The sequence below is a fragment of the Ambystoma mexicanum genome, chromosome 3q (genome assembly GCF_040938575.1).
Source record: "Ambystoma mexicanum isolate Mex_15411 chromosome 3q, UKY_AmexF1_1, whole genome shotgun sequence".
Lineage (NCBI taxonomy): Eukaryota > Metazoa > Chordata > Amphibia > Caudata > Ambystomatidae > Ambystoma > Ambystoma mexicanum.
The window spans coordinates 1,016,631,069-1,016,655,095 of NC_090926.1; the positions used below are offsets into that span (position 1 = coordinate 1,016,631,069).

At 50.2% G+C, this 24,027-nt stretch overlaps 1 protein-coding gene across 3 annotated transcripts in view; it reads right to left on the reverse strand.

Moving 5' to 3' along the window:
• The window catches only part of RNF213 (ring finger protein 213), a 3,248,263-nt gene that overhangs the window by 1,360,305 nt on the left and 1,863,931 nt on the right, over positions 1–24,027 (reverse strand). For all 3 annotated transcript variants that reach the window (XM_069655189.1, XM_069655190.1, XM_069655188.1), the window contains exon 26: positions 7,748–7,900. In XM_069655189.1, the coding sequence (XP_069511290.1) occupies positions 7,748–7,900 (153 nt within the window). The remainder of the gene's footprint in view (positions 1–7,747; positions 7,901–24,027) is intronic.

Here is a 24,027-nt window from a genome sequence, read left to right on the forward strand (position 1 = left end):
TTTAGTCTAACATTATCTTTCGAAGTCCTGCAACCGCCTTTTCAATAGTTTAACAAAGACTGGACTACAGCTACTAGAACATTTCGAACCTAGGCACTTTGCCTTGTACCACTGACTCTGGCACAGGCCTCTTGACTCTGGCTAAATCTGTTACAACTGCCTTCTCTAGATTGCTTCTCATCTAGAAATGTGTTGGTGCACCTAAAACTCTTATAACCACCTTTCCTTCCCCTTTATATATTGCTGAAGTGCCATTTTGCTCGGTTTTCACCCAAGTACTGTTGATGCTCAAGTGCTGCCTTGCTTAACCTGTTCACAATCCAATTGGGAAGTGTTGCTGGTTTGTTTAAAAGGCTAAATCTGTATACCCTGTCCTTTCCCTCCCTCTGAAGAAATATTTAGAGTGCCATTTCTGCTCAGTTTACACTGTGCCATTTCGCTCAGTTTTCACTCTTGCTCAAACTTGTCTACAATTTAAATAGGGAGTTGTGTATACTTTTCTTGACTGTTTTAACTTCATTTAGTAATAACGATTTGTGTGTGAACATCAGAGTGTGTAAAATAAATATATATATTTTTTTGATACAAAGCTTTGGTCGGTGTTTCCTTGTTCCATAGTATTGTAGTCCTATGGTGTAAACCCTGAATACTGCATCTCCCTCTTGAGATGAGTCTGACTGCTTAGCCACAGCTACCAACTAAATATTTGTGGTACAGACTGATACCAAAGGGGATTTATTGCACATACCTGTAGTCTTAATCTTCTGTAGTGCTCCCTAAGGGAACTGCATAGGATTCTGCCTAACAATGTCTTAGCACTTTGCCATAAAACACTAACTTGATTTACCTAAAGAACATATGAAATCTACATGTCTACCCAAATAAAAAAGGCAGCTGTAGCTAAATCACAGTTGTTGGATTGTTCTTTTCCCAGTGACACAAACTTGATAGTTGTTTTGCTGGATGCTTCTGAAGGTTCAAATAATAATTGCAAGAATTTATTGCATTAACAATGTTTTGAGGACAGGACAAACCCCTTGTATACAAGGATGCAAACTGATGACACTTCTTGTTGTGCCAGGTGGCAAAGAGATCCACGTGGAGGTGACCCCACCTGTGGAAGATCTCCTGAATAATGAGGTTGTTTAGCTGCCACTCGTAATTGTCCGCTCCCAGCCTGCTGAGCCTGTCCGCTTCCAGGTTGGATTCCCCCGGGAGGTGTATTGCCGAACGTTTTCCAGGGCCCATTTCCATATGCTGATCGCCAGTTGCCACAGAGGAGGGGATCTGGTGCCTCCCTGCTTGTTGACGTAGTACATGCTGGTCGAGTTGTCTGTCTGGATGAGGACAACCTTGCCCTTGAGAAGTGGTAGGAATGCTCCGAGCACTAGCCAGATGGCGTTCAGTTCCAACCAATTGAAGTGGTATTCCTGCTCCTGTCGAGCCCAGGTGCTGTGGACCGAAAGATCGTCCAGGGTGGCTCCCCAGCCTTCGAGCGAGGAGTCTGTGGTGATGGTGGCCTGCGGAGAGGGTGCCGAAAGGGCTTGCCAGTCCGTAGATTGCAGTCCATGGACTACCATGTTAAGTCCGGGTGGAGAGATGGAGGAATATTGTTGATCTCGGATTGCGAGCCCGCATCCTGATTTCATGAGGCCGCGAAGTGCAGCTGAATCCTTCTCACCCTTAGTCGTGCGCGGCACGGCTAACAGGACCACTGCCAGTAGACCCAGGAGATGTTGGTACCACCATGCCTAGGTCACCTCTATGCTGAGGAAGTGGGCGTCTTGATGGTAGCCCATGATCCTGAACCATAGGAAAGAACAATGGGGCTGGCAAATCGGGACGTGTAGGTACGTGTCCTTCAGGTCCAGGGAGCACATCCAGTCTCCCTTGTCCAATGTCTCCGCTATCAAAGCTGGCATAACCATCTGGAATTACTGCAGTGGTAGGGAGAAGTTGAGGGTGGAAAGGTCCAGCAAACTCTTAGGCCAGCCTGGTGCTTCTTCTGAATGGCGAAAATCCTGGAGTAAAAGCCAAAGCCTCGCTGGGAGGCTGGAACTTCCTCCACTGCCTAGCCCTCTACGAGCGACCAGATCTCCGCCAAAAGAGTTGCTGTCCCAACCTGTGGGAGGGGAGGAGGGAGGAGAGGCTGGGATAGGAAGGCGCTACCCCAAAATTCTGGTGCCAGAATTGTACATGGAGAGCAAGCCTGCCCCCCACCGGTGACACGCGGACCCGAAGGGGCGTGTCATGCCTTCTTTCTCTCGAAGGCTGACGCTGACGAGGGGGACTGGAAAAAGCCCCTACTGCCCCTCCCCCGCTTTGTTGTTTGTGCCGGTTCTGAGACGGCGAGCAGTCCGGCAGCCTGGATATGCATTCCTGGAAGCCATGGAACCCTACATATGTACAAACCCTTTTCCGAGCGCTGAATGATAGAGAAGACAAAAAAGACAAAGAAGAAGTACCCCTGCGTGGAATTACATGGCCGAAGCCAAACCCAGGAGCGCTGGTGAATTCGGCCTGTTCCCGTTGGCCCGGAAAAGGGGACTGGGGTGTGGCGCCGGAGGGCGTAGTCAGTGCAGCGCATGCTCCCTGGGCCGCACCTCCATGTGCCTCTAAATTTAAAGGGGGAGAAGGTTTTTTTTCTGGTCAAAAAGGTTCCGTCTCCCGTCCCTTGGAAGGGACACCCATACAGTATGGAGGAAAGAGGACCGGACGTAAGAGTAGTGCTGGTACCACCAGGCCGAGGTCACTTCTCGGGTGAGGAAGTGAGTAGTGGCCCTCTTGATGGCCATGATCTTGTCCTCCGAGGGGAAAACTCTCTTGGAGCTTGTGTCTCATATTAGGCCCAGAAAGATCAGGCTCTGCGTACGCTGCAGCAGAGACTTCTTGAGGTTGACAAAAAAAACCAGCTCGTGGAGTGTGATCATAAGGGTGGAGGAACTGATGAACCACCTCCAGAGATCTCGCCCTGATGAGCCAGTCGTCCAGGTAAGGGTAAACGTGGTGGTCCTGCGTACTGAGGAGGGTAGCCACTGCATTCATGAGCCTGGTGAATACCTTGGGGGCTGAATTGAGGCTGCAGCCAATGATCCTGAATCGTAGGAATGAGCGATGCGGCTGCCAAATCGGGACGTGTAGATAAGCGTCCTTCAGATCCAGGGAGCACATCCAGTCTACCCTGCACAGTCTCCGCAATCAGTGCTGGCGTAACCATCTTGAATTTTTGAAGAGGGAGGGAGAGGTTGATGGTGGAAAGGTCCAACACTACTCACAGGACAGCCTGGTTTTTCTTTTGTATGGCAAAAATCCTGGAATAGAGGCCCAATCCTGGCTGGGAGGCAGAGACTTCTTCCACGGCCTGGCTCTCGACAAGCGACTGAACTTCCGCCAACAGAGTTGGTGTCCCAATCTGTGGGAGGGGAAGAAGAAGGGGAGGAAGGGAACGGGAGGCAGTACCCCATGGATACTACTGAGAGGAACCAGGGGTCCGCAACCATCTGGTGCCAAAACTGTAAGGGAAGGGCAAGCCTGCCCCCCACTGGAGACACGTGGACCCAAAGGGATGCGTTATGCCTCCTTTCTCTCTGACTCTGTTGTGGAGGAGAGGGTTTGAAAAATGCCTTTGCTCCCCACCTTTTGTTGTTTGCGCCGGTGTTGACTGGGCAACAGTGAAGCTGTATGAACATGCATTTTGGGAAGCCGCAGAACCCTCCGAATGTCTGCCCCTTGTCGAAGCGTTGATGTGACTGGGTGTACAACTTGGGCATAGTCTTTGTAGGGATAAAGACTTCGCAGTTTGCAAACTTTTTTTCTTTTTATTTAAGTCATCGGTGGTGGAGTGAAAGAGGTCTCCCCTCCGAATGGAATTTCCAATATGCGTTCCTGGACGTCTGGGTTAAATTTAGTAGCCCGTAGCCAGGAAGTCCTTCTCATGTCCGTGGCGACGCATATGGCCCGGCCAGAGGTGTCAATGTGGGCCACAGTGGACTCCAGGATGTCTTGTGCCACCATTTTAGCCTCTGCCAGTCCCACCTTGAAACATGACTGGCTCTGCACCGAATGTTATGGAAGGAAGTCGGCTATTTCTCACCAAAGCCCCTGGTTAACAGCTAGTACCCTTTGGGTGCACTACAACAACCTTGACCTCCTAGAAATAGGAACCCAACCTTTGCTATAAGTCTGTACTACACAGGTTGGTATCGTGATTGAGCAGCCAGGCTTATATCAAGAGGGGTCAATGTGAGCAGTAGAGGAGCTCCATAGAGATTCACAGTGACAAGTATCCAAAGAAACTCTTACACACAAGGTTGGAAGAAAGGTTGGAAGAAAAATCACAATCTTTAGCCAGACAAGGCTGATGCCTTAACAATAAGTTTGGAAAATGTTCCCTTAAACCCATCATTGCTTTCTATAGGCAAAAAGTTGTACCCATTATCATCTATGGGAGTGAAAACCTTCTCAAATTCCCTCAAACGATGTGGCAACAATTTGAATCAATTTTCTGGTAGAAGATTTTAGCACTGCCAAGTAACTACCCTTTGACAAGAATAAGATTTGAAATTGGTACTCAATCTCTTACATCAAGCGCCCTATGGAAACAATAGGACCTTTTCCGCAAAATATTGATCAGCGATAACATCCCGGCAATGCAGACTCTGCAAACAAATCCGAGTGGCATGAACAATACCATCCTGAACCCATAGAAGGATATGGAAAGTCAACTGGCAAGCAAAGACATATCTATGCAAATTATAACACTACGCCTGCAGCACACCAAAGTTAAGTTACAGCGCAATGGACCAAAACCATTCGAGCGAAATCGGCTTATCAGATCAATCTACACTGCGAGCTTGACATAAGGGCTCGAAATGAGCTGCCATCTTACCTGAATCTATTTCCGGATAAAGCTATTCGTGATACATACCTGAAACTACGTTTGAACATTATTCCAACTGGATATAGACTTGCGAAAACAAAACAAATTCCCAGTTTGGAGCAATACTGTCAATTTTGTCTTAACGAGTCATCGCTGGAGACACTGCAACAACATCATAATGGATTGCCCAGCATTGGCGGAAAATAGAAACATATATGGAGATCTCTTTCAGATCTCAACACAACCAATGGTCCCAGAAGCTAGATGGCTGAATATCCTTTTGGGAAAGAACAAAAAAACAGATTTATACAATTATTCATTTTTTAAACTACATCATGGGACCACATACGCCTCAGATATGACACTTCTTCGGCCCATGACACATTGTGCATCCTTTTATGTTCTATTCTCTGAGCCTCTTGTTTAGATTGATTTCTTAATGTGACATAATAAGCTAATTGAATTCTTAATGTTAAATAAAAAGAAACCCTTACGCACAAGGTTTCTTGATTAAACAATTATTAATTTATTTAACCATCAGTTTGAATATGACTTCGTCAGAATGGGCAATATAATAGTAACACACAAATACACTTAAAGAAATACATACTATTAGTTTCTCTAAATCCGCAAATACCCATTTGGGATGGCGCAGAGACACTTCCTACACCCTCAGGTAACTTCAATAAGTAAGACACTCTAGACATTAATATATCACTTCTGCATTTAGCGCAGTACTTAGAAGTATGGCAAAGAAAAAGGGTTATTAGAATAAAATAAGAGATCACACAAATATTCTGAAGCAGGTAAGTACTTTTGAACCCCGCAATGCAGAACAAGTTAACCCTTTCCTGGAAGGAAGATATAAACACACAATCAGAGGAGAGAAGAGTCATTCAGGGAGCCAGGCTAGGCCAAAGTCAATTGGGCAAAATTCTAAGTGAACTTGAGCACTTTTAGGTAGGTAAAAGTCTTCCACAATGTTTTTAGAAGTCTTTGTAGAAAAGAAGAATCGCTGTAGGGCCACAAACTGATTAGGCTTCTGAGGTAAAGAAGCTTGTTAGCAACACTATAGAAGCAACCAAGACAAGACAACTGAAATCGAGTAAGGCTACACAAGAGGTAGGTTCTCTCAGACTGTACAGTACATCTGGTTAGAAGAAATGGTTCCAGCTGGCTTCTGTTCCTGTGTGGGTCTGCAGATCCTGTTGTTCCAGTACCTCAGTCGTGAGGACAAGAGGGAGGACTTATGGGGACTCCTGCAACAAAATGGTCAGCGATGGCAAAGGACAACCTTTTATTCAGCGGCAATTCGCGGTTTCAGCTCCTCGCGTCTCAGCAGATAGCACCACCGCAGACTCTCAGATACCACTCTGGACTTTCCTCGGATCTGGTGCCAAGCACTCTGTTGAGGTGGCTCAGGCTTGGTTAGTCCTGCTTACTACGAATCCAGAGGATCTTCCAGCAGCTCGGGTCGGACTTAAAAGTGATGCACTCCAATCTGGTGTTCCTCTCCCTGGCACTTTGGTTCCTGCAGCAGAAAGGAAGTAGAGCCAGCTCAGAGAGGATGTCCAGACAAGTTCACTTTGGAGTTAATTGGTCCCACCAACTCAAGGGGAGAAGTCGTCCTTACAGGGCTTCTCTAGTCGAAATGAATTCAGATCTTCAGCACAGCAGTAGGGCTTCACTGGGCAAACCAACGGTCCAGGAGTTGCAGCAGGCATCTTCTTCAAGTACTTCTTCGGATTCCTTCATCCAGTGGTCGACTCTGCCTTCCAAGCCAAAAAGCATCGCCTTTTATGCAGGTTTCTCCCATTCATTCCAGCCTGTCAGTCACGCAACAGGGTGGCTGTCCTTGCCGGACAGCCAGCCGGCCAATCACCTTTGGGTGCATTCCTGTAACCAAGGTGATTAAGCAAAGGGAGTTTCGGGCACCTCCGTCACTTCCTGCCCCCTGCCAGACACTCTGTAGCCAGAGACGGGCTTCACTCGTGAATCCCACCAAAGACAAAAATAACAAAGGGGCCAAACCTGGTTTGGCGCAGAGCAAATCTCAAGAAGGACCTTTCCAACAAGAAATGGCGAAAAAAGAAGACCGGGCCTTTTTGACAAAATGGGCACCCATGGGTGCTTTACCAAGGATGCAATTTCAGCCCACGGTAAAAACACACAATGGTAGTAAAAAGTAAACCACTGCCACCAGCCATTAACCGTAGGAATGCTAACATAAAATGTTACATGAGAAACTAGACAAAGGGGATACTAAGTAAACCCTCCAGTACCCTATTGTAAGATTGTGTGTGATGGGTCTAGAAAGTTACTAATGTAAGTAAAGTGAATTTCTCTTCACTGTTCTTGGAAACAGTAGTTTATCCAAGAGAATGTATTTAAGCCTTTGGGAAATCTGAAAGACTTGCCTGTGCCACTGAACTGAAGGTGCTGTGTGACACCATGCAACGATGTCGTCTATGGAGTTTGTCAGACTCCATACTTAAAGAAACGCAGAGTTCATATCATATTAAAATACATGAGAGAGTGGGAAAAGGGTCTCACTCGCTCCAGGTTAAAAATTAAAAGTCCTAAAATCCAGCAAAGTTGCTGGGGATCTCTAAGGAAGAGAGGAATTAGCACATTTCTGAGAATTCTCCCTAACACGCACACTATCTAGCTCCCAGTGGGAACTCTATATGCATGCTTAGTATTGCTTTCTACCAACGTAACACAGCAATGGGCATTGCTAAACAACTGCAGCTACAGAGGGCAAAAATACACAATTGAAAACACTGCACACAAACTAGATTACCACACAATCCCTCCCTACAGTACAGCTTGATAGGATCAGAAATAAAATGCTCCTTGAGCACATACTCTTTGCTGCTTCTTGGGGTTGACCACGGACGGCTCCAGGATCTCAACCACGTAGAGATGATAGGGGTTGCGTTTCCACATTTTTCCATCTGTGTCCATGAGATACTGCAGGACAAATAGTTTGAAAAGAAATTCTGAGATTCCTCTTTGCACCTAGGGAAAGAAGAGGGAGTGACGGAGGTAGCCCATAAACAGTTCAATTCTACAAGCTGATTGCACAAAATACATTTGGAGAAAATCACTTTCATTTTTTCTACATGACCCAAGAAAAAGCCAATCAACAAAAAACAGGTTTATTGTAAACTCTTTTTAGTTATCTTCTGTTTGTGGGAAATTGGGGTTGCTGGCAGTAAACTGAGTTCATGTAGATTTATGTGTGCCTCACGGTAAACTTTATTTATTGTGAATGTTAGGCTTAATATTTTCCTTGCTATACTGATGATAATGGTGTTCCTCATTAGAGTCCATCACATTGCTATTATAAGTTCATCTGAAGATGTATACTAGCTCCTCATAGTGGTCCACTAGAAGCCCTGGCCAAAATCTGGTAGAATTGATGTACTTGATCTGGAGTTTTGATACTAGGCAGGCCAAAGGTCCATTTTTGGATTCCTGAGACCCCAATTTATTTTTCCCCAGTTTAGTTTAACTATTCACAAAAGAATACATGGTTTGGTAATAGTTTGGTACTTTGGTTGCTTTTGTTACTGTTAGGAGGGTTTTTCAAAGTCACAACATGTAGCCAAACTTAGACAAGCCAACCTAGGGGTGGCAAGATTTTCACAAACGCAGTTAAGCTAAATCACTCTCTCAAACCAAGCAGCCAGGCTGATCAAAGGAGGTACGGAGCAGTGTTGTGCATTGCAATAAACACACAGCTAAGTATAAGAATAACACTCATTTATAACAATACTACATTAAGACCCATGTATTATTCAAAGGTCAAAGGTAAGTAAGCTTCCTGTGATTGAATGTGCGTAGTCTAGGAGAGCACTCAGTTAGGGAAGGTAAAATACTGAAACAAGGTGTTAAGATGGATTTTCAGAATCAGCACTATGGCAAGATTCTGAGAGGCCACCCCGTTCTGGTGAACATAGAAAGACATTGGGCCTCATTACGACCCTGCCGGTCCGGAAACAACGGTGGCAGTAAATCCACTGCCACCGTTGTTTCCGGACCGGCTGATTCCAAGTTCTGCCGGCAGGAGGTGCCACTCGCGCCAGGTCTGACCTGGCGGCAGCAACGCCCCCCGCGTGCAGGCGAAAATGGAAACACCAGCTCCATCATAGACGGAACCAGTGTTTCCATTGTCCCCATCGAGTCCTAAGGGACTCCATGGGAATGCGGATTTACGGAATTCTGCCTCCGGAATTACCGGGTCACTGGGGTTGTAATGCCCCGGTTATTCCAGCAATCACGGATGCGGAATGGTATTTCTGGTCTGGCGGCAGCCTGCCGGTTTTTCCGGCATGGCTACCGCCGGACTCGGAATGAGGCCCAATGTCTAGCCAAAGTACTTCAAATTTGTTAAGATGGATTTTCATCTGTACTCGCAACCCCTGACATAGCGCCCCATACCATGATAGCTTTGCTGGTTTGTGCACTGTTAACTATGTTGCTTTTGTCTACCTGTACTGTAAAAATAAAATAAGGAACAAGTTTACTTACCTGTAACTATTATTCTCCAGCATAGGTCTTGCATGGATTCACATGCTCATGAATATTCCCTGTCAGGCCGGGAATCCTCAGTAAAAGAAAAAAGTTTCACTTTCACTTGCAAACTGCATTCCCTCTTCAAATAAATCACTGAGCTCTGGGTCATTGTCCCCAGCAAATGACTGGCCCCTCCCTAAGCCCCTCCTCTGGCAGCCATCTTCAGATTTGGTAAGCACGTTAAGAGAGAGAATGACCAGCAGAGGGGAAGGCGGGAGGGTTCAAATTTGAATCAATGCCAGACCCATGCTGGAGGACAATAGTTACAGGTAAGTAACTTTTCCTTTCTCCAGCATGGGCTCTGGTATAGATTCACATGCTCATGAATAAAGAATACATAGCAGTACAACATTACACAACCACGGGAGGTGGCAAGGCTCAACAGAAGCAATTACTCTTACCTCCGGTCTGGGGCACACCAGACCAGACAGGAACGCATTCGCAGCAATCGCTCTGGTGGAACGGGCTCTCGGACGATCGGGCAGCCGTCGGTGTGCCAACCGATAACTGTTAGGAAAGATTTCATTTTATGTGTAATTTTCCCTCCAGTTGTACACCCCCAAACTTTTTGCTGCTGTTTAGACACCATCGACTGATTTTGCCAGGGAAGCACAGACTTCAGCTGCACTCCTCTGGGCTCTCGCTCACTTTTTATGGGGAAACTGACATGCCCCTAAGACAGTCAGTGCTGGGAGACTTGGTTTCCCTTAGTCCTTTTCCAATGTTGCAACTTTTGTGCAACATGTAACAAGTACACAATGTACCTTACAGTAAAGTGTACTTGGGTCTCAGTCTATTACAATGACCCAAGATACTCTCGAAGGACATTTTTGGAGATGTGTCATGGACAGGGCTGGTGGCAGCATATCTTTTCATGTAATTTTAACCCTATCCTGCCATGTTAACCGCGCTTCGCACAAATAGGTAGCCTGGCTCCAAAATGGCCATGCCACAAGGTTCTTTGTCCTGTCCTTAGGCCATCTTGCCCCTTTACCTTCCCCAGGTCGAGCCGACCCGTGTCAGTCCTTATTTGGACATGCCGTTTGCCACGAAACGCCAAGCTTTCGCGGGCTTCTGCATGTCTTGTGTGTGTGTGTGCCTCCAGGATGTGGGCTGGGGTGTCTGTCCCCAATACACATCCTGGGTGCCAGAGAGTATGGAGTGCCATGAACGACTGGGACCACTGTGGTCCGTGATTGGTCCACGTATGGAGTGTGCGTTTGTGAGCAGATCTCCCATTGGGTCTGTTAGGGAGAATTCTCTGTTTAGGCTGAATTTCCTAACCTAGTGAGTCCCCCAGCAGCTTTGCTGGATTTTTGGGGTTTATTTTTTTCTCCTGCCAAGAGTGAGACTCTTTTACCCTCACTCTTGGACATGATTTGAGAGTGTTTTCTTTGGATCTAGATGTGTTTAATGGGCTATGGGGTCTTTTACCCCATAGGGCTTCATGTGTTTTTGTGATGTGTGTTACACAGCACCCTCAGTGCAGTGACACAGGGGTGTCATAGTGACCCCCCAGTATAGACTCCATACCCTGGGACTGACTACTGTCTCCCAGGGCATGTAAAGTCACCATTGACTTTACTAGTCTTAATTTCTGAACAGAACCAGTACAAACCATCATATTGTGGACATACTGGCTGGGGCAATTCGATTGCCCCAGGATCTGTTAGTCGAGGGGGCACATCTCCGTCCCCCCTGATCGAGTTTTGGCTGGTGGCAGTGGATACTACTTTATATTCAACCGAAAATATTTTCCTATGGGATTTCCCATTGTTTTAAGCTACTATCTTTATTTAATTATTTATGGTAGCCTCGAACATACCGTCGGTTTATTTAATTAATATTAATTCTCCGGTTGGTATTTTTTGCCAAAACTTGATTCTAAAATGGCGTTTGTGTTCTCTTCTGTGACTCCAACCCAAGTCGAGCCCTTTGTTCCACTTTTTGGCGAGCTTCTCCACAGAAGCCCTACAAAGTGGTGCCACTCTGTCTGAGGTACTTAGGAGGGGTGGAGGGGAATTTAGGCACCCTGGACTGAGTTGCCTAGGCAACTCAAGTCGCACTCCATCCTGATTGGCCCAAGTGGTGAGCCGGCGGCTCACCACTTAGCAGGTTTGAGTGACAGCTAGGCTGAGTGAATGGGGGTTTGCTGCATAAAAGCAGGGCTTTGGGGACTGGAACTTCAGAAGTCGCCACAGGACCTAAGAATCCGACGAGGGAGAAGCTGAGCCGACCTGCCACGACACCACCACCGGTGGAGCCCTGCTGGACTGCCTCACCACTTTTCCCAATGACGGAGAAGATCTCCTGCCGGAGAGTCTTCCTTTGACTGGTGGGGATAACCAGTTTCACCGTCTTTTCGCCTTCCCGACGTACCTCGTGGCCGCCTTGCCTGTGCCAAGCACCCCGGCAACCGGGATACCACGTTTTACCACAACCGCGAAACAAAGTTACCACCTTTAACCGGAAAACTCCACGGCTGGTTTCTTCCCTGGTAGTGCAACGACCTTCATCTTTCCTCCAAGTCGAGATCTTCTCTTCCCCTGGATGACGACGCAACTTGCACCCACTACCAGGAACAACTGCCACCGCTGGAGGATCCTTCGCACTTAAGGTACCGTGTCCCGCCTGGCTTCCCTTGCTACCGACTGTACGGGGTAGATTTAGCCCCCGGCTTTCGAACCTGGGTTAGCCTGGGACACCCTGGCTAAACTTTCCTAAGCCTCTCTAAACTCTTTTTGAACCCTCTGCAAGACTTTCTAAGCCTAGTGTAACTGTGTGATCTTGGGCGCATTTGTGCTCTGCTCTCTCTAAGAGGGGGCCCAGCCTTTGGACTTTGGCTCACCAGTGACTTTTTGCTCTTCTGCCTTGCTAATAGTGTTCCTGAATCTTAGAGTGGTATATCGTTCCATATTCTGTCTTTTTCCCTCCCTTTCTCACAAACATATTGGAGTGCCATCTAATTAAGCGCTCACCTCTGTATGAAAATAAGTGGTGCTTTACAGTGACTTATCTGATAAGGAAAAAGGGGTGTATAGATTATAATAGTAACTGTGTTTAGAATATTTTACAATAAGAGTGCTAGAGTGTTTTCAACAGTGTGTTTTTAAATAAATAATTATATACTTTGATACCAAAGCTCTGGTCAGTGTTTGCTTGTATTATTGTATCTGAGTGCCTATTGTGTATACTTTGCATACTGCCTAACTCTTCTTGATGGAAGTCTGACTGCTCAGCCACAGCTACCAGGTAAATCTGGGTGGTACAGGCTGCTACCAAGTGGGTTTACTGCCAACAACTGTAGTCTTAAATCTTTTGCAGTGGTCCCTAAGGGAACTGCACAGGTTCCTGCCTAACAGGGTCCTCTTCGTTTTGGCGCGAAGGGAACTTTGGATAAGAGGAGGCCAAAAACACCCTTGTCGATCTCTGGAGTTCTCACTGAACAAAGGATAGGATCCAAGTATCCTGAAACTAAGAAGCCGAGTCGAGGAACCGCTGGAAGGTTTGGCAACCTGAGCCTGCTGCCCTCTGCATCTGGTCGTCCTAGAAGGTCTGCGAAGAGGCTTCGACCCATTATAATAGTGGGACCAACTATTGTCGGGACCTTCAACAAACCCTGCAAGTAAGCCTTCTCGGAAGCGTCCCTGGGCCAACCAGTGGGCTGACCAGTTTACGCAGGACCTTTGCTCTGTCTCCGCCGTCGTTTCGAGGAGGCCCTCAAAACTTGGTATACTGCTAACCCTGTGTCCGCGGCACCCTCACACCAAATTTCGTACAATTGGCATTCCCAGGTCTGAAGTGAGACGAGTGCGCCAGTGCCTACGCGGTTACTGTGTTGCCCTGCCGCGGCAACGACCTTTGCAAGTGTGGTGCATTTGTGACCTTCTTGCCCCTGAAGCCTCCTGCAGTGAAACTGGGTCGATTTATCCACCCAGAGCACAGAAATCGTCACTGTCCCGTTTGGGAATCCTCGGAACTGAAAGCCGCAGAGCCGTCATATTGCCGAAGTAGAACCTGCAACCGAAGTGGACTCGACTGGCGAAATTTGGTCCGGAGTGCGCCGGGGGCCGCTGAGTTACCCTAACCTTAACCGGTGGCCCCTAGCACCTCCATCCATTATTACGCACAAGTGGCCCCTGGGGTTGCTTCTCCTTTCCACTGCTAGGGCGAACTAGCGATTCCATCCGGCTCTCTGGAACTGCCTCTGCCTTGAAGTGGAGACCCTCCCTGAAGAGTGGGAACTTATTCTTCATCGTCTCATCCACCTTCCTGAGTTGCTAGAGACCCCTGAAGAGACCCCGTTTTGCCCATTGGAACAACCGTGTGCACTTGCACTACATCTACATGGCTCCCCTCTTAGGGCTTGTACTGCCTCTTAGGTGTGGTGTCGAAGGGGCCTAAAGACTATCTGCACTGCCTGTTTTCTCTCCATCTAGGTTGTGGACATATTTCGTGCAGTTAACCCTTTGGACCCAAATGGTCTTGTATATATCCTGTATTGATTGTCTTGGTTTACGTAGTATTGCTGCAATTCTTTTTTATGGTCTGAGTTACAAAGGCCTTGTAATAAATGTGTTTATATTTTTTCTATGACACCTGTCTGGGAGTAATTTGTAAGTGTCCTTGCTCTGTGTGCTCATTGAGGTCTTTCAGTCACCCTCACCACTCCTGAGACTTGTTCTTTACCGCCTGCCATAGCTACCTTGATTGGTCTGGCTTGTCCAGAGGTTACCCTGTTCCAAGAAACTAGGCTGGCCTTCTGAACATCTGTCTTAACAATGACAGTGTGTGATACAGCCGGAGAGCCACCTGGAGATGGAAGCCTTGGACAGGGCCTTCCCATGGTTCACAGGACCAAAGTTCACGAACAGTTGAGACGTCTTCCAGAAACCCTTTGTGCGTGTCGCAAACAACTTCAGAGCACGAGCCACATCCAGCAAATGCAAAGTCCTTTCAGCCGGCTGTAAAGACTGGATGGAGGTGTCTGTACTCCTGCTCTCTATATGGCAGAGGAGTGGCACAGAGGACCCCAGCCAAGATTCTCTATTTGGTAAACGTGGGCGAGCAATCAAGGCCTAGCTCTCAGTACATGATGCGGGTTGGTTCTTAAGTACAGTGTAGTCCACAAGCACCCACAAAGGAATGTCCACATATTGTATTAGTGAAAACAAAGTCTTCATATAATTAAGGTTCAAGATTATATACACAATCACAATAACTCACTTTGTGCTCAGTTAATCTACAATGGCAAATATATACACAGTTCTACGTGGTACCACAATTACTATCAGATTTCATTAAAGTGCAGCAACTGTACTTTGGTCAAATGTCACACAAATTAATTAATAAAAGGGAACCAACAATAGACATAGGAGGAAAGCAGTTGGTTAGAACAATTGGCAGACTACTGAGGCCCTATCACTAGGCACAGTACTGTATGAGGATCCCCTCACCTGGCCAACCTGTAAATAAAGATATAATACAAGATATAATACAAGCCCAGTCCATATATTGTTCAATGAGTCTTCTTTACTTCTAAATAGTTCTACAACCCCAATGTACCTGGAATAGTAGGGTTTGACGACGGGTCGTCAACGGATCCTTCTTGAGCGGCTCCCTTTAAGGCAGGAGCCACGTATCAACGAGATCCCTCAGAGAAATGGTGAACAACGGTGTTGAGGCAGCAGCTTCGGTCTTGGTGGTGCTCGTCGACGATGGGTCGTGGACATTCTGCGAAGATGAGGCGTGCGGGGCATCTCAGCGTCGATAGTTCATGATCGCAAAAGAGTCTATGAAGAACTTTGGCTCAGTAAGGGCATTGAATCTTCCGGCATCTCTGCGGTCTTCAGGTAGTGGGAAACCCACTGGCGGTTTCTACTCGGTGTGTTGGCGGCCTCGACTTCCTCTGACGGGAAAAAGCGGTTGTCGGCGGCACAGCGTCAAGCGGTTCCTGGGTCTGGGAAACACGGCTTCGATGGGTCTCCAGCGGTTACAGCAAACCTGCGAACCGTTGTCGATGACGGTGGACGGAATGTCCAGTGCTTCTCTTCGTTCTCCTCTGCAGCCTTTCGAGGGTCTGACTTCCAGGGAGATTCGGTGAAGGTTAGTGGTGCACGATGGTCCCTCGTAGCTCAGGAAGAGATCTCCTAACCAGGTCCTCTGAAGGATCATTTCTTGAAGGCACAGCAGCTTTCAGATTGCAACGAAGGGAACAGTGGTTCATCTTCTTCTGGCTTGGCTTCAAGAGTAAGCATCAACTTCAGCTTCTGAACGGCGTCAGTTTCGATGTCAGTTTCTACTTCAGCTTCTGAACGATTTCTAGCAGTGAGAGGCCCCCAGATATACTGTTGATCTCCCATTCACTCTGCTGGGTCACACTCAGGCAACCAATCATTCAGAAGGGCATTTGGGCAGTCAGGCAGACAATCAGGTGCACAGTGCATTCAGGCCATTCTTCTCCATCCAGACACTCACAATACAGGATGAGGATTGAGACGAGCACTCGGCCATTCAGCACTAAACACTGCATTCATACCAGTTTCGGGCAGGGCAGTCTCAGTCATTGTGTCAAACAATAGATACTAGACACCCATAACACAGAATGCGTATTCGTCACACTCTCCATTCAGCCAGGTCCCACCCCACCGGTGTACCCACAACAGTCATTGGGAAGGCTACAGCCAGTCTGGCCTGGACTTCCCCCACAACAACCTATATGGGAAGGGACAGAGTCAGGGCTTCCTGGGACTCGGGAAAAGTAAGGTAACGGGCGATAGAAAGCAAGAGGCCACAGAAGCCATCTTGTTTCCTATCAGGAATCCACCGATTCCAATGACAGGGCCTGGGCATCCCAAAATGGAGGATGCACAGGGCACCTGGCAACTCAGCAGAGAGCTGCCACCAGCTCGTACCCTGATCTGTGGGCCACACACAGGTGCCCAAAACCATACACTAGGACTACAGGGTTGTACTCCTACCCATGGGTGCCATAAGGGTCTCCCAAGGGTTGGTTCACCACGACCAAAAAGAGGTAGAGCCGCACCGCCAGGAGTCCCACATGAACTCCTGAGTGGAAAACACGACAGAACATATGATAAAATGCAATAAAGGACAAGGATACAGAGGCCCTGCCCCTCCGATGCATTTCCAGCATCACATCGGTGAGGAAGGTTTCAGAAAAAACACCAAAAGCTCTTTGAGGTGGAATTCCATTATAACCTTTGGCATGAAGGAGTGGTGTGTCCACAACACCACCAATAAGGCTGTTTGCAGGATACCCCTGGATTTCACCCACCCTCCTGGCAGAGGTAATGGCCACGAGGAAAGCCGTTTTGCTTTAGAGGGGCCTGGTGCATAAGCTCGAAGGGGGCCGCCTAGAGCCTCGTCAGCATCACGTTGAGTTCCCACGCCGGGGCAGGAGCATTCACCTGCGGGAAAGATCTGGTGAGCAGACCCGCGACCACTGCCAGCTTGACCGGAGGCGATACTGACAGGGTGAAATGGTCCGGGTACCAAACCTGCCATCGGCCACGCCGGGGCGACGAATATCATCCTGCATCGGCACGGTTTGAGTTAAATAATGATCGCAGCAGGCGTGGCAGCAGAGGGAACGCATACAGGAACAGGCCTTCCCACGGAACAGAGGACGTGTCCCCCATGCTCCTCGTCTGGTGAAACTCGCTGGTGAATTTCTAGCATCGCTCTGGTCGAATGGGCTCACGGACGGCCAGGCAACAGTCGGTTTGCCAACCCGTGACAATGGGTGATGCAGCCGGAGAACCACTTGGAAATGGAAGCCTTGGAGAGTGCCTTCCCATGGTTCAAAGGGCCAAGTTCAAAAAAGTTTCAACATCTTCCGAAAACTCTTTGTGCGGTCCACATAGAACTTCAGGCTTTAGACACATCCAGCGAGTGCAAAGTCCTCTCAGCCTTGCACACACTCTCCAACATCGTATCGCTCAACGGAAACTCTCATTGAGTGTGATCTTGTCCTCGAAGCTCCAAGCCACTTGAATGCAACGGGCGTCAATGAACTCCTGTAGCAGACGCATCCGCAGCCTGCACAGCCGAATGAGGTATATGCATGACGACATCATGCAGAGTGGGGACTTGATAGACCTCACCCTTGTGACCTTCAGGGCCAACAGCCATTGTACCTTGCCCAAGATGGCCGCAATACTCTCCTCCGACGGAGATGCCAGGCCCGACACTTTGTTGAGTCGGGCTCCCAGAAACAGTGCGTCCTGCGATGGTGTCAAGCAGGACTTTGCAAAGTTTATCGAGAACCCCAGGTCCATAATTGATAATATTATTGGTCTCAGAATACCGATACATTTCACTCTTACCCATTTATGAGCCACCTGACACAAACACAGACGAAGAGGAACCTTGACTAGGATCCTGTTACAATTTCCTAAGCGTCACTACAGGGGCATCCTATTAAGAGTGAGGAGGAACTTGCTACCAACCAGGGAAATCCAGCTTAGGAGATCGCTTATCACGGCAGAGTTAGCTACTTGTAGGATTTGTATGGCAACACTGGAAACACTAAGGCATCTGGTGCTTGAATGCCTCCCACTACAGGGCTTAAGACCCCAGTATCAGTGGCCACTAGCAATGAATCCATTCCTTTATGATGAAGATATGATATGGAAATATTGTCTTGAAAACTTTAATATCCGGGAAGGGTTGGCCCTGGCTGGTTTTATCAAATCACTGAATTTGTAGATCTAGTAAACTGATGATACTTGGCAGGGGATGCATTTTATTTTTTTTACTTAACTTGGCGCGATCTGCAAAATTTGGACTTATTTTGAATGTATTCAATTTATTTGAAGTGTCTGTGGATTCACTGTTTCTATACTACAACTGGTAGTATACAATACCTGATGTGAATGTAATTGCTGACCTCTTTTTACATATGCTGCTCTATATGTGGTATTAACTGTTGCGTGCACACTGAACCAACCCAATTAACTCACCTTGAGGGCAAACTTCTGCTGATGTTGTGGACAAAATTGATTACCTTTCTCTTAATTTATTTTGTTTGTTTGTTTTATTCACTTATAATGAGCACCAAACCCGAAGGTAACCGGGCGCAACAGTACAGAATATGTGAGGCTTGAAGTTACATGGTTACAGATTACAAGCAAGACCGAATATACACAGGCAATAGAAGGTCACAGCAGGATGGTGAGTATATGGAACAAGTTACTTACCTGTAACTGTTGTTCTCCAGCATGGGTCTGGCATGGATTCACATGCTCATGAATATTCCCGGTCGTCAGGCTGGGAATCCTCGGTAAAGAAAAAACCAGTATCAGTTTCGTTTCTGATCTGTCTTTCGTGGTATGAACCAATCACTGATCTCTGCGTCATACTGACCACAGCCAATGACTGCCCTCTACCTAAGCCCCGCCTCTGGCAGCCATCTTCAGATTTGGAAGCACGTGAAGTGGCAGTATGACCAAGTGAAGAGCCGCAGAGGGGTAGGCGGGAGGGTTCGCATGTGAATCCATGCCAGACCCATGCTGGAGAACAACAGGTACAGGTAAGTAACTTGTTCCTTCTTCAGCATGGGGTCTGGCATGGATTCACATGCTCATGAATAAAGAATACATAGCAGTACACACATGCACAACCACGGGAGGTGGCAAAGGCTCAACATTAAGCATAACATCAAACTCAACATTAAGCAAATCTTACATCCTCACCAGGCTCACCTTAGGCGAACAGGTTGCGCAGCACTGCTTGGCCGACCCTGGACTCCTCCCTGGAATCCCGATCGACGCAGTAGAATTTCGTGAAGGTGTGCGTCGACCTCCACGTAGCAGCCCTGCATATGTCCAGCAAGGGCACACCAGATAGGAACGCCGTGGTAGCTGCGATCGCTCTGGTGGAATGGGCTCTCGGACGGCCAGGCAGCGGTCGGTTTGCCAACCGATGACAGTACATGATACAACCGGAGAGTCATCTGGAAATGGAAGCCTTTGAGAGAGCCTTCCCCTGATTGACAGGTCCAAAGTTCACAAAGAGTTGTGACGTCTTCCGAAAACACTTCGTGCGGTCCACGTAGAACTTCAGCGCTCTAGCCACATCCAGCAAGTGCAAAGTCCTCTCAGCCGGCGACGAAGGCGACGGGAAGAACACAGGCAACACCAAGGGTTCGTTGAGGTGGAAGTCCGACGGCACCTTGGGCATGAAGGAGGGGTGCGTCCTGAGCACTACCCTCGTGTCGTGAAAAGTCAAGTACGGGGCCTTGCAGGAAAGGGCCTGGATCGATCCCACCCGTCGTGCGGAGGTGATGGCCACAAGAAACGCTGTTTTCCACGACAGGAACTTCAACGGGGCCGAGTGCAGAGGCTCGAATGGAGGTCCAATGAGCTTGGTCAGCACCACGTTGAGCTCCCACGCCGGGGCCGGAGCCTTCACCGGCGGGAACGATCTGAACAGTCACTTCATGAACTCTTTTACCAGACGATGAGACCACAAGGACGTCCGCCCCGTGGTTCTGGTGTATCGGGAGATAGCAGCAAGATGAATCTTGATGGACGCGTGCGCCAGTCCAGCTTTGGCCAGCGTCAATAGGTACGGCAGTACTTGGGGAGCCGTAATCCGTAGAGGGTTAATCTTCTGTGCGTGGCACCAGACAGAGAACCTCTTCCATTTGTGTCCGTAGCATTTAAGAGTCGAGGACGCCCTGGCCTTTGCAAGAACCTCTCTGCAGTCGGCCGGTATGTCGTATCCTCCAAACTCTAACGCTGCAGGAGCCAGGCCTGCAAGTTCAGCGACTTCGGGTCGTGGTGGAGGATGGCGCCTCCTTCCCTGGAGAGCAGATCCGCGTCCACTGGCAGCTTGATTGACGGGGACGCTGACAAGTCCAGAAGGTCTGGGAACCATATCTGCCTCGGCCACGCAGCTGCGAAGAGGATCATCCTGCACCGTGACCTCTTGAGCTGGTTGATGAGCCGGATCAGCAGTGGCAATGGAGGGAACGCGTATAGGAACAGGCCCTCCCATGGGAACGAGAAAGCATCGCCCATGCTCCTCGGCTGGGGAAACCTGCTGGCGAACCTCCGGCACTTGGAGTTCGTCGCGAACAGATCGATCTGGGGTGTGCCCCACCGTCGGAAGAGGCGGTCCACTAGATCCTGCCGTAGTTCCCACTCGTGGCACGAGAGTAGCTCCCTGCTGAGTGAGTCGGCGATGGTGTTTTTTATCCCTGCCAGATGAAACGGCACCAGAAAAATCCTTTGGGCGACGGCCCAATGCCACAGGTCCTGCGCCTCCTTAGACAGGGCTGGGGACCTGGTTCTGCCCTGTTTCCTGATGTAAAACATGGTGGTGGTGTTGTCGGTGAAGATCCTCACCACCTTGCCCTTGAGGGACGGAAGGAAGGACCTGAGGGCCCAAAACACTGCACGGAGCTCCAGGACGTTGATATGGTGGGACTTCTCCGTCGGGAGCCAAAGGCCTCTCGCGTGCAGATTTTCGGTGTGCGCTCCCCACCCGTCCAGGGAGGCATCCGTGGTCACTGTCTCCTGGTGGCCTGGGGCCTGGAAGTCCATGCCCGCCGTCAGATGCGCGCGGGTGCCCCACCACCGGATCGCTCATCGGAAACTCTCGTCGAGTGTGATCCTCCCCTCGAAGCTGCCCATCGTCTGGATCCAGCGCGCGTCCAGGAACTCCTGCAACGGGCGCATCCGGAGCCTGCACAGGGGAATGAGGTAGATGCAAGAAGACATCATTCCGAGGAGGGACTTGATGGAACTCACCTTGGCCGCGTCCGCAACCAACATCCGCTGTACCTTGCCCAGAATGGCCCTGGTCCTTTCCTCCGACGGGGAGGCCAGAAGGGACACTGTGTCGAGCTTCGCTCCCAGAAACAGTGCTTCTTGCGCGGGCACCAGGTGGGACTTGGCGTAGTTCACGGAGAATCCCAGGTCCGTGAGAAGTTGGACGGTCCTTGCCGTGTGCTCCACGGCGAGCTCCCTCGTCTTGGCTCGGATGAACCAGTCGTCCAGGTAGGGGTAGACGTGGATCCCCTCTCGGCGCAGCTGCGCCGCCACCGGTGCGAGGCACTTGGTGAATACCCTGGGCGCCGACCGTAGTCCGAAGGGAAGGGCTCTGAACTGATAATGACACCCTTGGACCACAAACCTGAGAAACTTTCGGTGCCCCTTTAGGATGGGAATATGGAAGTAGGCATCCTCCAAATCCAACGACGACAGGAAGTCGCCCTCCTCCAGCTGACCCAGGACGTGCTGGAGGGTGACCATCCGGAACTTCTGTGCCTTGATGAACTTGTTCAGTCGTCGTAGGTCTAGGATGGGGCGCCATCCTCCCGTCGTCTTCTTCACGAGGAAGTATCTTGAGTAAACTCCGGAGCCCCGAAGCCTCTTTGGGACGAGTTCGATGGCGCCCTTCCTGAGCATCGCCTTTACCTCCAAGAGAAGCTGAGGGACGTGAAGTTCTTTCCTGGCCACAGGGGGGACGCGCGGGCACCTTCTTTGAAACTCGAGCGCCTGGCCCTGGGCTAGGGCGTCCAGCACCCAACGGTCGGTGGAGATGGACTCCCACACGCTGACGAAGCTCGCCAGCCGGCCTCCCACCGGGGTGCTTCGGTGGGGGCCCGACCCCACGGCCGGTTCAGTCCTGCTTCGACGAGGCTTTGCCGCCTTCACCTCCTTGGCGACGACGGCGGGGTCCGCCTGACTTGCCTCATCCCCTGTAAGCTTCCTGCGACGACGAACGGGCCGCTTGACGGTAGGTGGAAAATCCGCCGCCGGAACCTTTGGAGGCGCCCTTGCCTCCGCCACTCCGAAAGGGCGGCCGCCTTTGCTGGAGAACCCCGAGACCCCGGGCCGTCTCCGTGTCCGCTTTGATGGCTTGAAGTGAATCGTCCACTGTTTTCCCAAACAGGTTGTTTCCATCGAACGGCATGTCCAAGACTCTGGTCTGTACGTCTTGACGGAAGTCAGTAGCCTTGAGTCATCCGCGCCGCCTAAGGCACACGCCGTTGCCCAACTGGCGAAATCCAGTGTTGGCGATGTCCGTCGCAATCGTGATGGCGTGGTCCGACGCCACCTCACCTTCCTGCAAGATCTCTAGGGCATCCGCCCTCTTGTCGTCCGGTAGGAAGTCCAGCAGGGGGGCCAGTTTGTACCACAGCTCCCTGTCGTAGCGGGCTACGATAGCCAAGGCGTTGGCCGCCTTAATTGTCGTCGCTGCAGACGAGATGACCCTGCGCCCCATCGTATCCAATTTCTTTCCCTCGCCGTCCGGCGGGGAAGTCGACGTGGGGGCCGCACCCCCCCCGCTTTCTTCCTGGCCGCCGCGGAGACGACGGAGTCCGGGGTAGGCTGTGCCCGGAGGCACAAGGGGGCTGCGTCCGGGACCCGGTACTTCTTCTCGTACCGGTCTCTTCTAGCCGGCGTTGTGGATGGGTTCTTGAGGAGGGCGAGGCCCTCATCCCAAATATCGTCCAGTAGAGGTACCGCGAGGACCGTCTTCCTCTTGGCCTTGCGCCGTTGATAAAGGAAACCTTCCTTCTTCTCCTCAGGGCAGAGCTGGAAGAGCTCGGATGCCCTGGCGATCATGGAGTGAAACGATCCAATCTCGTCGGGCGGGGAAGCCCGGGTGGGAGGTGACGACGGCAGATCCTCGTCGTACACCTCGTCGTCCGTACCCGTCCCGGCCGTGTCAGTCCCCGTATCATCCCCTCGAGTCGTGGACGGGGAGGAGGGCTGAACGTGGCGCGACGGCTGAAAAGGAGGTGGAGGGTGAATCCTTCTTTTCTTAGGGGGAGGGCTGCCAGAAGGGCCTGGTTCCGGGTCCCCCGACGGGAGAGGTTCCTCCGCTGGTGGTAACGGCAGTCTCGTCCTTATCTCTGAGCATAAGGACTGTATAGCCAACAAATGGCCGCCGAGCTGTCTTGCGGCGTTGGCAGAGGGGAGTCCGACGGGCGGTCAGGGGCCCCGTCGGCACCCAAGACGATATCGTCGTCTCCTGCGTCGGGATCCCTCCCGACGGGCTGGTCTTCTTCCACGCCAACGCTGTGGCTTAAGAACTCAACCAGCTCTTCCTCAGAGGTTGAGGCCGAATCCACAACGACCTCCTGCCCCCCCTTTCTCTTCTCCGCCGGAGGTTTCACGGGGGTCCTGTCGATGGGCATAAAAGAGGACTCCCTCCGCGGTGGCAGGGATACTCTGAGCCCCGAGGTCGCCACCACTGGTGTAGCCTCCACAGGCTGAGCCAGGGCCGCCGCGACTGTCTCGATAGAGGCCTTGGCCGGATGGATTAAGGCTTTCACCACCTTAGGTGCGCTCACCGCCTTCTCCTTGAGGGGGGGGGACACTGCCTCGCTCCCCCTCCGATGGGGCCTTCGAGCTCGACCGGGGCCTCTCCAGGAGCTTTGCCGGGTGCTCGGCCTTCCTCTTACTCGAACCAGAGCGTTGGCTCGTGGTTGATGGTGCCGGGGAGGATGCGCCCTGCCTGGCGCCCGTAAAGCCCGACCGTTCGGCACTCCCGGTGCCAGCGGACTCGCGGTGCTTGGCCTTGTGTTG